Genomic DNA, 15193 nt, shown 5'->3' with positions numbered 1-15193 from the left:
ATTGTAATTCTCATTTTGACTACTAATTGCCCCAAAGGGATTATTTTATGTGATGTACGACTTGTCCAAGGTCTTCCTACCTCTCTACTACATATTCATGAATATGTAGGCTGCATGATGGAAAGTTTGTTTCCAAGTTGTGAGCTTGCTGGTATTAAATGAGATTATGTCTGTACAGAAAGAACAGCAGTAAGGAAACTGTGAAGGCAGGGGTAAGCAGAGGTCAGTGTTTGGTGGGTGCTGGCTGATTAATTGCTTATGCCATCTATGGGAGAATTTTGGAGTCTGAAAAGAGATGTGTCATAAATGTTATAATAGACTTGTTATGTTTGCATGAGCACAACATTGTGAGACCAAATTTGTGCTGTTGGCTCAGCTACCTCTGCAAGCTGTACCTTGGAAGTGGAGCAAAATAGATCACTATTTCTGTGTCTGGCTCTGCCACCACACACCTGTAAGTCAGGGTCAGCTTGAAACCCACATATTCACAGCCCTGGGGACTCAACATGGTGTGTTTGAAATTCTGTGACTAAGACAATGCATGTAGACAATTGTTTTTGTTTAATGTCTTTGGTAATGGGTCCTTTTTTATTTTTCTAGTATACCATTACAAGACAATGATTTTAGTATAGCTCAAATTATCCCTTTTCCTTACATAAAATTCAAGTTAAAATGTTTAGTAATAAACACATTTAAAAGTTGTGGGAATTCTTTTCTTTTGTTTTTCTTAAATAGATTTTTGAGGTAATTTTCAACTTTAAACTTTGACCATTGTAGTTTGTAAGACAGATCTTACAATAAAAATAGTTTTTGAAATGTCAAATGCAGAACTTAATGTATGTTGTTTGGGGAAATCATTCAATAGCTGTTTATGCTCTTTTAAAGATTCTGCTATTGTGTAAACTGATTTTTAGTCACATTTTCAAACTAAATCACTGTTCTTTTGGAGTGAGGGCATGAATTTCTATTAAAGTAAATTCTTTTGACTAAGTATGAATTTACATGCTATTTCTGTGGGTAGAAATCTATTTAAAAGAATTGTGAAGTAGAAACTGTTTTGCAATGGAGAAGGGTAAAAGGCTCCTGTCATCAATTGCCTGGCTGGTCAGAAGACTAGAGGAAATAGGACTGGGAATTAGCAGCAGTTAGGAAGATAATGTGTTTCCAGAAGTAGAGAGATATGCAAAACCGTGCCCCATTTAGTGCTCCTCAGAGGTCTACAAGGTCAAATATTGCTGGGAAAATTCCTCAAGCCTGAAGGCCATAGCTTATCTATAATTAGTAAGTTTGCTCAGTCCCTAAAACAGGGATGGAGGCCCCAGACCTGCCTGGGTGTGCCTGCTCCTTAGCTCTGCCTGGGCCAGGTGCTGGTTGGCACCATCTAAAACGTGTCAGGGACCTTGCTAACCTGAGACTGTATGCATGACTCTGTTCAATCACTCTGAAATGCCCTTGGCTAGTCTTTAACAGCAAGCTGTTTGCTAGTGTAGATAGAGCTTTATTATCTTCTGGATTTTTTAATTTAGAAAAAAAACAGGTTTGTTTTTTTTTTTGCGCTTGTTTTTTACAGTGAAGACAATGTAAATAGATAATGGTTTGTTAGAATAAGCAAATTAGGTCACATTAGTAAAAAGTCTATCAGGACTTCATCAGCATTATACTAAAGTTATGCAAACAGCCATCTACACTAGATAATATATCTATGCATTAAATTATCTTAAAGGAAGAATGTCCACATCTTTCTGGCCTTAATAGTGCAAAATACCTTTTTAAATATGACACTGTGCTGTCATCTCAGAAATGTTGGCTTCTTCTCTACTGGTATGTTCATGAAATATGGTTTTTGTGTTAAATTCTGGTTTAACTTATTTACTGCATTTTTCAGATTTCTTACGCTGGAAACTATAGGTAACAGTATGCAAACATAGATTTATTTTTTTCCCAACAAGATTATACAGGAGTTAATTAATTTCCCACTGTGACTTATGTTTTCTAGCTCATCTTGCATATGTATTGCATCTAGCTTATCTGTATATATTGCATATAGGATATATATTTGAAAAAGGGTGATGACAGCATAAAACTAAATGCCAGAAAACTGTCAGTTTGCTGCAGAGACTTTAGAGATTTTGCAGTGCAAGATTAGCCAAAGAGAAGAGTGGATTTTGGTGGGATATTTTTATGAGCTTTTTGTTTGTTTGTCCCTTCTACCCACTACATTTCCAGCAGCCCTCTGTAACTTTCAAGACCTTCTAGTAGCCTGTAACAACCTCTGGGGAAAGCTTTTCAAGAGTTTAGACTATAGTGCTATTTTATTAGTTAGGGATTTATTCATCTCCAGGGCAACACTATGTACATTTGGACTTTTTAATGTGTGAGTCATGTTAAACACTGGACATGTATTTGTATTTCTTAAGTTTGTGAGGTGTTTATGCTAGATATTATAGTTCAAATTTTGCTATTTAAAATACTGACTAAAATACTTATCTTGCCAATAAAACCTCTTTTTCTCTTTCCACAGAAGTGGAAGAATTAGTTTTTCCTTGTGTAGGGTTATAGACAGGTTTTACTCAGCTGAAATGAGTAATATTAGCTAAACATATGCATAGTCCCCTCCCCTTCTTGGAAGATGGCAATATGAGTCAACTATTAGCATAAGTGTATTCATGTGATTATATTTGGCATAATTGCTCCTTTTTCTGTATATCATATATTTTTTCTATTGTACAGAGTATTTTGGTTACTTTTTGTTTTACGTCTCAGTTTGTTTGCTACCACACAAATATTCCATCTGTCTTCTCAGTCCATGCAGAAGAAAATATTTAAACTAGGAAACCAGGGGAAAGGAAAAAATTCTAAATTTACTGAAATTAATTGTAACCCCATCAACTCTGTCAATTGAACAAACCTGAAAAAATAACTATTGTAAAAGCTTTGCAGAATGTTCTCAAATATTATCATTTAATGTGTCTTCTTCTATGTGAGTTAGACATTACCTCTGTTGGTAGGAAACAAGACCTGCTCCTTAGCATTTTTGTAGAAAGGAGAATATTAGGAGAACATTAACCTAAAAAATTTAGTAGAACTCAGTTAAGACTTAAGGACAGCATAACTGTAGTTGTGCTAATAATGTAATGTCATGATGAAGAACATGCATCAGAAGAAAAGCCACAAAATTCTGGGTGGCAAATAGAACTAAAAAAATCCCCCACTGTCTATTCAAAGAATATGCAGGAGGTGCCAAACATTTTTTAATATTCTGAGAAGGTAAATATACCATGTATAGAGGGAGAGAATAATATTTCTGCCATTTTCTCCCTCTCCTCCCCTTACTGTTTCCATTGTAACTGGGCAGTCTGGACTGGTTCATTCTCATTCATGTCCTGATCTATAGCAGGCTTTGGGAAGATGACAGAACAAACTGTCCAATTTTTCAAAGCTGAAGACACAGAGATGAAGTAAAGAGCCACTCCTGTAGTATTACAGCCTAATTCTGTCTGCCCAGTGTCATCACATAAATACTGATGCTCCCCCTGAGGCAGCCATAGTGCCAAATGAAAGGTGTCTTAGTACTGTCTTTCAGCTGTGTTAGAGACTTGTAGATCATCTATATGCTTAATGGATGGATTTGAGGCTCCAGGACAGAGGTGATATTAGTTAAAGGCTGGAAGCCTAAACCCAAGAATAACAGTCATTTTTTAAATGCCTATTGGGTTCAAAATACCTTTTTTTGAAGCTTTGAACCTATCCAGTTCCTTTGATATCGAGGCATGGATAAAATTTAAATTTTCCAGTGGTGACATGATCAGATGGATGGGATATAACAAATAGTTTGGGAATCTACTGTATATGTTGCAGAAAAACCATCAGTATTAACAGACTAGACTATGGAATTACTCCTGTCATATCGAATATCCAAGAAAAAGTAATAGTCAATTAAAGAAATTATGTGGATTACTGAGGCATTATGATTTATTAACTCTGGGCTTCTGAAGCTTCTTTGTGAGACCTTACAGTCAAATGTCACCTGTGCAATATTTATAGCTCAAGTATAGGAGTCCTGTTTCTTGTACTTTTTAGATTTTTTTTCTGTAGTTATTTTGAAGCTTTGATCACTGTCTTTACCCTAAGTGCTTGCTAACATGGTTGGAAGATAAACAAATCAATCAAACCTGTAATTGAAAGCAACTTTTTGTGCCATAAGAAGCACAGCCTGAGGATCCGCTGTCATGTAGTATTCTTAGTTTCTTCTTCCTTGAGCCCTTTTCATGGTTTTTGTTCACATAAAAATTCAAAGTAAAGGGTTTATTCTCTACAGGAAACACTTGATAACAAATTTAGACTGTTGGATTCTACTTTAAAAGAGGCTGATGGGAAAGTTTTAGTCCTAGGAATCAGCACTAGTGTTCAGGCTATGATGGTTATAACATGTCATAAGAAGCTACTCTGAAACTGAGACTTTTTCTGTGGCTCAAGTAATTCAAAGGAATTTTTCCAAAACAATCTGTTTCATACACGCTGGTGAACGCATTCAACCCCATTTGGGTTGGGCTGTGGAGTCTGGGCTAAGCAATTTCATCATCCTGACACCTGCAGTCTTGGTTCACCCAAAAGTTAGTGCTGATCAGTGATTGCATTGGATAGATGTGTGGATGAAAAAAGTTAGGAGAGGGGAAGGGGAAGAGTTTGCATTATTTCAGAGAAAGGAATGTGTAAAGCTTTCATATTATTTTATATGAAAGCATGGCTGTTCTGATTGAAAAGTTATTTACATGAACTGTCTTACTATATTTTTACATGCCTCAGGCACTGCAGTACCTCTGACCTATTAGTTAGGTATTTTTGGGGATTAGCTGTCTATAGGACCTTTGATTCCACTACAAGGTAACATTTCAGGCAAAGATCAATTATAAGGATACAATGCTCTACAGCCTTCACTTCTTTGTCTATACCTTGATAAAATGAGTGATAGAAGAACTGGGTTGTTCTGCATTTGTGTCATGGAAATACTGCTACTTGAAGGAAAGACAGTAGAATTAGGGACAGAATTGTTTGAGCTGGCGTCTCCACTTGCAGAGAAACAAAGCATGTTTGTTGTGAGGTTGCCTTTGGATGAGCAAAGCAAATAAGAATTGTTGCTGATAAAAATGTGAAAAGTCATTTTCCCACAGAGTATTTTCCTGCGTGGTTGAAGTAGTATTGTGTGGGCAGCAGCAGCTAAGGGATTCCCAAGGCACTTGTGTTCTATTTTTTCACTGTGTTGTTTCTAGTAGACAAGAAAAGAAAATTGCATGATAGGTGATACATTTCTTATTGCTTTCCTTACACAGAAAATACCTAGAATTCTATAGTTCCATGTTCTATTCAGAGAGACCAGATGTCATTAAAAACTTGTACAGTTAATAACCTATCATGCCAGTTATTTTAATCTTAAATATATCTTTCTCCTCTCTTTAGATTTTAAAACAAATCAATAACTTGACAGGGTTTTAGTGTGGAAAATAGAAAGGCAAGCTTTTTTTCAATCATCAATAATCTTGGTTCTATCACATCAAATGTCTGACTAAAACTGAATGGTACTATAACTGTCCTGTTAAAAAAAATTGAACAATACTCCTGCTCTTCCAATGAATTGTGGAAAATGAAAGATGGAAATCTTTTTCCTTGGCAAGGGTAATAAATACATAAATAGATTTGTTTTTAGCTTGATTTTTGTTCTATTTTATTATTTTAAGAATGCAGATAAAAGTGGGATTTGGGTAGGATGACAATAGCTTGTTACTATTTTCTATCGCTAAAAGCATCTCATGAAAATTATTTATGATGAGTTTTAGATGCATTTTTATGTTTCCAAACCTTGGTTTTAAGTGACTTGGTCAGAACTGAAATGCTAGGTCTTGTAAAGATTCATGAGTAGTATACGTACTTCCTGTTCCATAATCCTGCTACACTCAAGTACTTTCCATTTCAAAGGCTTTCTGCTCAAATAATTATTATGCAACAAATTGGTTTTGATATATTCATCTGAATAAAAGGCATGGTGAATATGTTAAGTTCTGAAACAAAGAAGTGGAACTGTGTATTTTTAATGTTTTTCTTATATGAGCTCAATTCAAGTCAACCAAGAATTAAAAGGAGATACTGTAAAAGATACTGACACTTCCTTCTCTAAAATATGTGTCTTTTAGTCACTTGGACACCTTTAGATTGCAAGTGTTATAATTGAAAAGAAGAGAAAGTCTTTAAAAATGCAGGAGGATAGCACTTCTGCCCCTGAATGATACTCATCTCAAAAATGTAATAATAATTTTAAAAGTTCACTCCCTCCTTTCTCTATTCTTCACACAGGTCAAACTTGATGTTTTCACCAAGACCAAGCCTGAGCAAAGAGTTGACAAAAGATACTCATCCTAAAGAGCTTTTATTATGAATAACAGATCTTCTTAGCCAGAGGCATTTTGAGAAGGGCAAAAGGGCTCAGTCAGAAAGCAGATATTGGAGAAATGCTCATAATTCTTCTATATTTTTATGCTGCTTTGTTTCTTGCCAAATTAAATAAGTACATAGTACTTACAGACATTTAAATTTAATATATTAGCACTTTACTGCCTTTCTTTGCATCAGAAGATCCTTCAACTTATCTTTGAGGTCATTTAGTTACTGGCAGTTTTTTAGCAAAGTTTATTATATAACATTAGATCTCTCTTGGAATATCAGTTTTTCTCCTTACATCTCATAATGGCATTTCTTTTGAAGTCCACACTTTTGACTATGAATTGCCATCTATGGCATGTTCAACAACAGGGATTCTGTGAATTTGAAAGTGGAAGGGTTGGGAAAATTTCTGTAGAAACGTATATAAAGTATGCTGTTATTGGTGGCATGCTTCTCTTTTTATTCTTGCTGATTTTTCTGATTCCATTCTGAATGTTTAGGTCTGAGATCAGTTACTGAGTTTTTCACAGGGTCTTCTCTTTCTAACAGAAAAAATTACTTTAAGTTTGTGGGAATTTTTTTTATGGTGAGGAAATGCTGTCTGAGTGTAATGATTATGCTTTTTAGAGATTTGTATTATTTTTTGTATATAAATGATTAGAGTGATCAACATATTTAATAATTGCATTGAACTATTCCTAAAATCTATGCTAAGGAACTTCAAATCCACTGTCATTTAATAACCTTGAATACTTTTCTGCTAAATCTTAATAGAACATTAGCAACTAATCACATGCATTATTATACTGCTTGTAGTGATCAATTCCTGTATTTCTTTTACCATTGAAACAGACTTAAGGATCTACCTGATTCAGTTTAAATGCTGATTTAATACTATGCATAAATCTTTTCCCTTTACAATGAGTTAACTGTTTATTTGTCCTTAACCACTGAGGCATGAGAGCTGTATTTATCCCTTGTTTGCCTAGGAGAGGATCCACTTATCTGTGCCCAGGGGAAGCTGCATTTTTCAGTTCAGGGAAGTCATCTGCCCTTGGGAATAATGTTTATCATGATGATAATGATATCATGATCAAGCATCCTGATTAAGAATCACAGGATATCCAAGAGAAAAGGTTTGATTTTAATTGGAATCTCAAGTAGGAGAAAAATATTCTTGAAAGGAGAGTATCTTAAAGGAAATAGCACTGATGACAAGAGCAGAGCCTAAGGTTAACTTCTTATCTACAAGTATTATAACAGTTCCAGATGAAATCCAACCATAGAGGAGACAGAAGAATTTGCTTGTTTAAAATGCAGGTGGCTATAGGAATGCTTTTATTTATGTAGTTTTTTACCATAAACCAAACTCTGTTGCAAATATTTGATATTTGGCTAGTAACTTTCTCCCTTTGATCTTAGCAACTGTTTAGGTCTCAGTGTTTGCTTAGCAAAGCCAAGCCATGCAGAGCAGCAGTCACCAATTAAATGGTACTAGGTGACGCTTACCCAGCTCAGTATCTGATTTGAGGTTCTTGGTAGTATTTGGTGAGGTGCATGGGGGAACTGCCATTATTTTGAGCAAGATACCTTCCAGTAAGCAGAGACAGTCAAAATACTGTTTGCTCACTGGAGAAAGTGGAGCAGGCTTGTGTATGTAATGCATTCACGAGTCTATCACAAAGTCATTTAGGACTTAAGCCTTGAAGAATTGCTCTTTGGCTCTACAACCTTCCTCAAAGTAGCTAGCCAGTGTAGTTCTGATGGTTTTTACTTATGTAACATTAAAAGCAGTGCCTGTTCCATGTGTGAGCAGTGATGATTTAGATCTGTTTATTGTCACAGAGGTATTTCCATGGCTTGGATAACTACTGCCTGTAATTATTCTGAGATGTGGGAACCTGAAAATATCTCTGAGCAGAGTAAACCTCAGTCTTTCCCAGAACATCCCAGAAGAAATATTTGATTCCACAACTCTTCTGAAGTGAGTCTCCTTCAATCTGTACTAGATCTACTGAATATCTACTCATTTTTTCAGCTTCAAAAGCAAATGAATCATTATCACAGGGGTGTGCCACAATAGCATTGAAGTTTTCTCTCTTTCATGGGGATAATTATGATGATATAGTTGAAATGAGATTCAAGTTTACTGATAATTTTAAAAAATGACAACCACACCTTCAATAAAACAGATCCATAAATGGCTTTGCCTATTGATCCTAAATAAACATGTGTGGACAATTGAGGGGAAAAGTACCATAAGGTTCTCATGTTCTTTTGTAGCTTATTAAGAACTGGGAATAAGAAATCTGCCTGAGTTTCCTTAGTTTAGCCAACTTACACAGCACAGAATGAGAAGAAAGAGGAAGAACATGTAGTTTTATGTGTTTATGTTGTACACCAGCCAAGGTGCAGCCTATCTTGGTGATACCTAGTCAAGACTAGTGGGTTTTTTCTGACAGTGGGGTAAACTGGACTTGAGAATATATATCAAAAGGGTAAAGTTTCTTCCAGGCCTTTTTCAGACTGCCTTCCCCTGATGGTTTGTGTATGCCTTTGATCTTACTTCTGTTGGTTACTTGACCATATAGAAGACAGTTCAGTTATCATCAGCAGTTAGGGGTATGTAAATCCCTGGTTTGTTTGAAAAGACAGAGTTTACAGAGAAATACTTTTAGTAGAATATCAAAGAAGATTTGGGGGTGTTTTGAAAAATTTGAGCGTTTTATTCTTGAGTTTTATAAAAAGGAGCTAACATTGACCATGTATCTTTGAACCTTTTCTTCCCTCATGCACTTTTTATGATGTTGTGTGACACAAAAGCGATGACGGGAGTGAAGAATATGACAGAGTATGTAAGAGTGATGCTTGCTCCCTTCTCTGAATAACAATCTATCAGAAACACTGCCAAAAGGAAGACATTTATAGTGTTAAATAGAATGTTCACAATTTCATGGGACCTATGCCTTTAGGCAAGAAAATGATCTAAAGGTATTCACTGCAGTAGAAGGTGACCATAAAACTGCTCACTTTTAGAACTAAGAAAAGCACTAAATTTTGTCTCTGCTTTTGCAGTAATTCCTTGACAATCCTTACTCATTGCTGAACAGCAATACTTACAATTGTCAGAAAGTTTTTTGTACCTAAAACCACATGTGCGGAAAGGAGGAATAATGTGATTTCTTCTATTTTAAAATATTTAAAGTATTAGAAGTAGTCAGATACTGGTGTAGACTGCATGAATTTTTGCTCATTCCTTCTGTGTTATTCTGTAAGGTTTGGGGTTTTTTTTTATTATAAAGTCAACATTATGAAAATACTGTCAGATATAGAATTAGTTTAGAGACATTTTGATATCAATGTTAAGAAGTAATTACTGTTTGTATGAATTTTAGAGTTTGAGGCTAATTTAGAATGTTAGTCTTAAATTGGCTGGCTCCTAGGTCTCTATGCCTGTTCAGAGATTAACATTGGAACAGAAATTATTTGGATTAAAAAATCTGGCAAATTTCCCTCCTTAGGCTTCCAAACACGGGGTGAATAACTAAATAAAAAAATAGCTACATTTACATGCCTGGTGAAATGCAAACCTGAAGAGTGAAAAGTGGCTACACTCCTCAGTCTTATATTTTGCTTTCGGTAATTTCATTGCTGGAAGCAATTAAAAAGCAACTTGTGCTGATGGCTTATATGTAGTGAAAACTTCATACGTATGTGCCCTGGCATAAAAAAAGTGTGTTAAGTCTCTGGAAAATCTGGTAGATTGAACAAATAAATACTTGTGGATTGTGTATTCATGCAATGTGCAAAACCAGGCAACATAAACTTTCATATGCAGCTGGAAACTGAATTGGTTTCATGACTTTTAGAAGCTTTTAAACAGATGGGATGTGTATTACTGCAGAGAAAAAGAAATATTAAAATAAATCTGGAAATGAAGTCCACACTACTGCAGAACTGTCAGGCACTCAGGGCATACTGCATATTTGGTTCCAAACTTTCCCTGTACTTCTGAACTCCCAGCACAGCTTTTAGGCCTCAGATCTCCAGAGACAGACTATTGTATTAATTGTGTAGAACTGTGCTTTGTGTGGGTTGATAGTGTTTGATTTTCTAAGGGTATACTGCTAATACTCACAACATATCTGTTGTGAATAACTCTTTTATTCTTTAATCTTCAGGACTACTTCTGAAAAAATACTTGACACATATTCTTGTGGGATTTTTTTCCTATATTTTTAATGAGCCCTCTGTTCTGTTTGTATTTAATATTAAGATTTACTATTTCTTTAATTGCAGTTTAGTCAAGCAGGGAGTCTTTCAATGGGTAGCTTTGGAAACTGGCAAGATTTTCTTTTGTTACATTAAACAGTGTTTTCACGTTCCATAATGTTCTCAATTCAGCAACACTGAAGCACATCATAAATTTAATTAGAGGGGTTTTCTTAAAGCAGTGTTTGGGATGATAAATAGAAATATTTAGAAGTAATTTTCCTAATGATATAGCAGAAGTATTTTGGGACTGTAGCATAAGACTCTTGACTATTTTTCCTTCTCCGTCTGTCTTTCTTTGGAATAAGAATTGCATAACTTTATTTACCTTCTTCATTAAGTAACTTTCATGACCAGAACCATCATGAGGTATTATCAAAAGCAATTAGAATCTCCAAACAGATCCTCATTAGGGACAAAATGACACCTAAATCTATTTCAATTGGTTCAGAGTTTAATACCTTTATTACTCATTTTGTTCGTGATCTAAATAAGTTTTAATTATCTTGGGTAAGTACTTTTATCAAAAACTTTTTTGTATTTCCTTGCCTATAGCTTACCTGTTCTGGAATTGTGATTTGTCAATATTCTTTTTGTTGTATGCAGAAGATGTACTGAAGCAAAGAAATATATATCTTCTGCACTGAAATAAATCCTTCTTAACATTTAATTCAAACAAAATAAATTCAAATTAAAGGGCAAAGAAACTTAAGCTCCAAAACCTATTGGCACATAATGCAAAGATCAATGGATACATTTTAAAGGTTAAAAATAAATTGAAGTTACAGATTGGTTAAGGTTATCATCTATTCTGAATGAATGTGTACTTCCATTGACTCATTTCAAGCTAAAATGCTTCAAGTTAAGCTGATTTTTAAAAGTTGTGTGTATATCTGTGTCTTGAACAAGAGCAAAAACTTGGGAAGTCTGAAGTCTTGTCTAAGAATGACTTTAAGCATATTTTCTTGCCTGGGACTACTTCCTTCCTTATGAAACAGGACGCAAAGATAGTTTAGCTGTGTAGAAATGTGTACTGGTGACTTATTTCAAAAGGCTTCTGAGCAATTTCTTTAAAGAATAGAGTTGCCTTTACACTGTGCTCTTGCCACATGGTTCTCTTAAACTGCTACTAAGACATGCATCAGACATTGTACCCTTCACTTACTGTGGGGTATGAATATGTTGGTGAATCTTTTGCATATATCAGCACTTTTGTGACAAACAGGAGTGATTAAACTGGGAGGAAGGTACATTAATACTTCTCATATCCCAGTTACTAGAGTCCACTTTAGAGTGGCATGGTAATGCATAGTATTATATTTGTCTTATGTAGAAATACACAATATAGCTAAATTATCATCACCACTGAGAAAAAAAAAAAAAAAACAACCCAGACCAATAAATGACAGCTGTTTTGCAGACAAAGAACTCCATACTGCAAGGCTGTAGGCATTGAGAAAGTAGGAGTCTGTCTGGACTGCTTTTAGTACAGTATTGCAGGAAATCATGCAAAGCCGTAGAGAGGGAAAGGGGATTTTGCATTTTAAAAAACTGATTTTTTTCATTCTCATTCACCCACAGGTTCTCTTTTACTCATGTATTAGTGGGTGCTGCAATTTGTGTCCCCATTGTCTAGGTAGGAGCTGGGAGTGACACTAGCAAACACCTAGCATGTCTCTTTGGTGGCTTTTGGATTGTTCCTGATGCTGAGGTCTGGATGTGACTTTTTCATTCTAAAAAAGTTGACAGTAGCTGTAATTTTTTTTTCTTCATCCTGTCCCACCTTTGAAAGTCATTAGCAATTGCTGCTGATTTTTTTCTGCCTTTTTTTTTTCTTCCCTTGCTGCAGTTTGTTTGGGGTTTTTTCCTTGTTTTCTTAGTATTTTTTCACCAAGACCAGGTTTCTTGAGAATAAACTGTGATGTTAGTATCTTGATGTTGTCAACAATTGTCATTCTTTTATGCCTTCTTATCCTTTCTTCCAAAATTTTTATACCCTTAAGTTCCAATTCACATTTATTTATACCTGGTTTCATTACAAACCTCCACAATTTGTTACTGGAAAGAAGATTTCATAGCAACAAAGAAATTACAAACTTTAATCTGCAGCTCCTTTGTGAAGCATGTGTCTTCAGAAGGCTTTTTTTTTACGGGTGCTTAGAGTGATTTGGACACTTAGAAGAATTTCTTGTAACAAAATCTTATCACAGAATAGTGTGCTTCATATGGCCTTCCCTGTGGTGCAGTGGAAAAGAGAAGAAAACACACATTTGTGTGAAAAATATTATGCTAATGAAGGCAGTCTAAAAGGCTAAAGCAACTTGATTCAAACACTGTACACTTGCAAATGTAATATGGGCTACAAGAGAAGTAGAACTTTATTAAGATAAAAAATTGCATCTTAAAGATTAACAACATCACAAAGGGGATTTTGTATTTTAAAATACTGATTTTTTTTTTTTTTCATTCCCATTCACCCACAGGTTCTCTTTTACACATGTATTAGTGGGTGCTGCAATTTGTGTCCCCGTTGTCTAGGTAGGAGCTGGGGAGTGACACTAGCAAACACCTAGCATGTCTCTTTGGTGGCTTTTGGATTGTTCCTGATGCTAAGGCCTGGATGTGACTTCTTCACTCTAAAAAAGTGGACAGTAGCTATATTTTTTTTCCTTCATCCTGTCCCAGCAAGGCCAGACTTCATTATTTTAGAGCCAAAATTATACGTTGTAGAGTTCAGAAAATGGTAATATCTGTAACAAGAAAAGATAGTGGCAATATTAATGCATATTGAAATTGATAATTTTGCCTTTGATTAGAGAAAGTCTAGATGAAATGGTTTTTTTAATATATAAATCCAGAAGATCGCAGAATGTGTCACACTGATATCTTCTTTGCTAGGAAAGGTGCTAAACAGAATCCACACCCAGACTGGTATTTTTGCAAGGGATGCCTTGTAAACCTTTCCTAATGACTGTCCTCCTTTGCTGTTGGCAGTGGTGATTTGTCTGTTCTCTCAAATGTCAGTTAACCAAAGATAAAGGAAGGACCTGAGCAGCAGGTATGTAATCTTCTCTTTATCTCTCCTTCAATATTTCAGGAGTTTTACTTTAAATGTGGAGCACACCCAACCGCTGACAGTGAAACATCTGTGGCTTTGAACCTCGTTACAACAAACAGCCGCTGTATCACATGTATAACATGCACAGATATTAGGTAAGTACAACAAAAATTGTCAGAGATGTACAGTCTCACTGCTTCAGACTACTTACCACTTCCAAAGAGCCTCTTTTTCTTTGCTTATTTTCCTTTTTAAAGGCTGGGATTTTTTTCCCTGGTAGCATGGTGAAAAATGGGTCATATTTTCAGGTGTATTATTTGTATAGCTGGTAAAATTGCAGTTCATATTTTTGCACCTTAGTCATGTTGCAAGTCGAAATCTGACTATTTTAGTTCTAATAAAACCTTGAGAGCTCAAGATACACTATCTTGACTGTAGATATTTTCTGCTAATATGTATTCAAGAACCTGGGAAAGAGCTGGACTTTTGAGGGGTCAGGCTGCTCCTGAAGAAATTAACTTCTTGGTGTTTGTTCTATAAATCAAAGTGAAATGCATCTGTTCTCATGTTTGTGTTTGTGGTAGTTTGAAATACTGTAATCCATCTTTGCATGTGGTATTTGAGCACATATATTCAAGAATATCCATTACTTGAAAGTGCATGGATTAAAAACCAATTGCCCAAAAAAGACAGCTATCATTGTAGTGAAAAATTACCTGAGAAACATTTATCTACTGATTAGGAGATATTTTATATGAAAGTGTAAAGAGAAAGTTGTTGGTCAGAAGGGAGAAATGGCAAAGGACACTTGAACTCTGTACTGATTCATATGGTGTGTGTCTTCTGGAAAGAGCTGGTTTTGGAAGCATCCTTTGTGGTGTATTTACAGAACTGGTTCTTAGGTACAGATTAAACAAAGACCAAATATCAGTCTCTGTCAAATTGGTATGTCAGCATTTTGCAGCAAGGGTGCAGACTCAGGTACTCAAAAGTGGCTGGTTCTCCTGTCCCTTCTAAAAATTCCCTGGGCAAGAGAATGGTTTGGCTTACTGAATGCAGACCCCTAGTGCATGTCTGTACTGATAAGAGGGCCAAAGGCTAATCCCAAACCGGATGGAAATGCCTGACAGATGTCCTGCACAGAGCTGTGTCACCTGGTGCTTCATCATAGCCAGCTTGGGTTGGTTGTGGAGCTGAAACCCAACCATTGTAGATCTGCAGTGAAAGTACACTTTTTATCCTAGCATTAAGATGGAATGGAAAAAGGTTATTCATGTCATCATATTTCCTGTGTGGGGCCCAGGAAGTTCAGAGGAGCTCACTGAAGAGGAGCAAAGGGGTAAAACTTGCTGAATAGCTGAGCTTTTTGGCATAAACAGTACTTATCTGTGGGACTTGTGTCCACAGGGTTCTCAAGAACTCTAAATA

General features: G+C 35.6%; 1 protein-coding gene across 1 annotated transcript in view; it reads left to right on the top strand.

Moving 5' to 3' along the window:
* PRKN (parkin RBR E3 ubiquitin protein ligase) overlaps nucleotides 1-15193 on the top strand; it is a 675490-nt gene that overhangs the window by 314680 nt on the left and 345617 nt on the right. Inside the window, exon 6 of the mRNA XM_066546681.1 lies at nucleotides 13805-13920. Coding sequence (XP_066402778.1) covers nucleotides 13805-13920 — 116 coding nt within the window. The remainder of the gene's footprint in view (nucleotides 1-13804; nucleotides 13921-15193) is intronic.

Source organism: Molothrus aeneus, chromosome 3, assembly GCF_037042795.1.
Source record: "Molothrus aeneus isolate 106 chromosome 3, BPBGC_Maene_1.0, whole genome shotgun sequence".
Classification (NCBI taxonomy): Eukaryota; Metazoa; Chordata; class Aves; order Passeriformes; family Icteridae; genus Molothrus; species Molothrus aeneus.
This window is presented reverse-complemented; position numbering and strand designations above follow the sequence as displayed.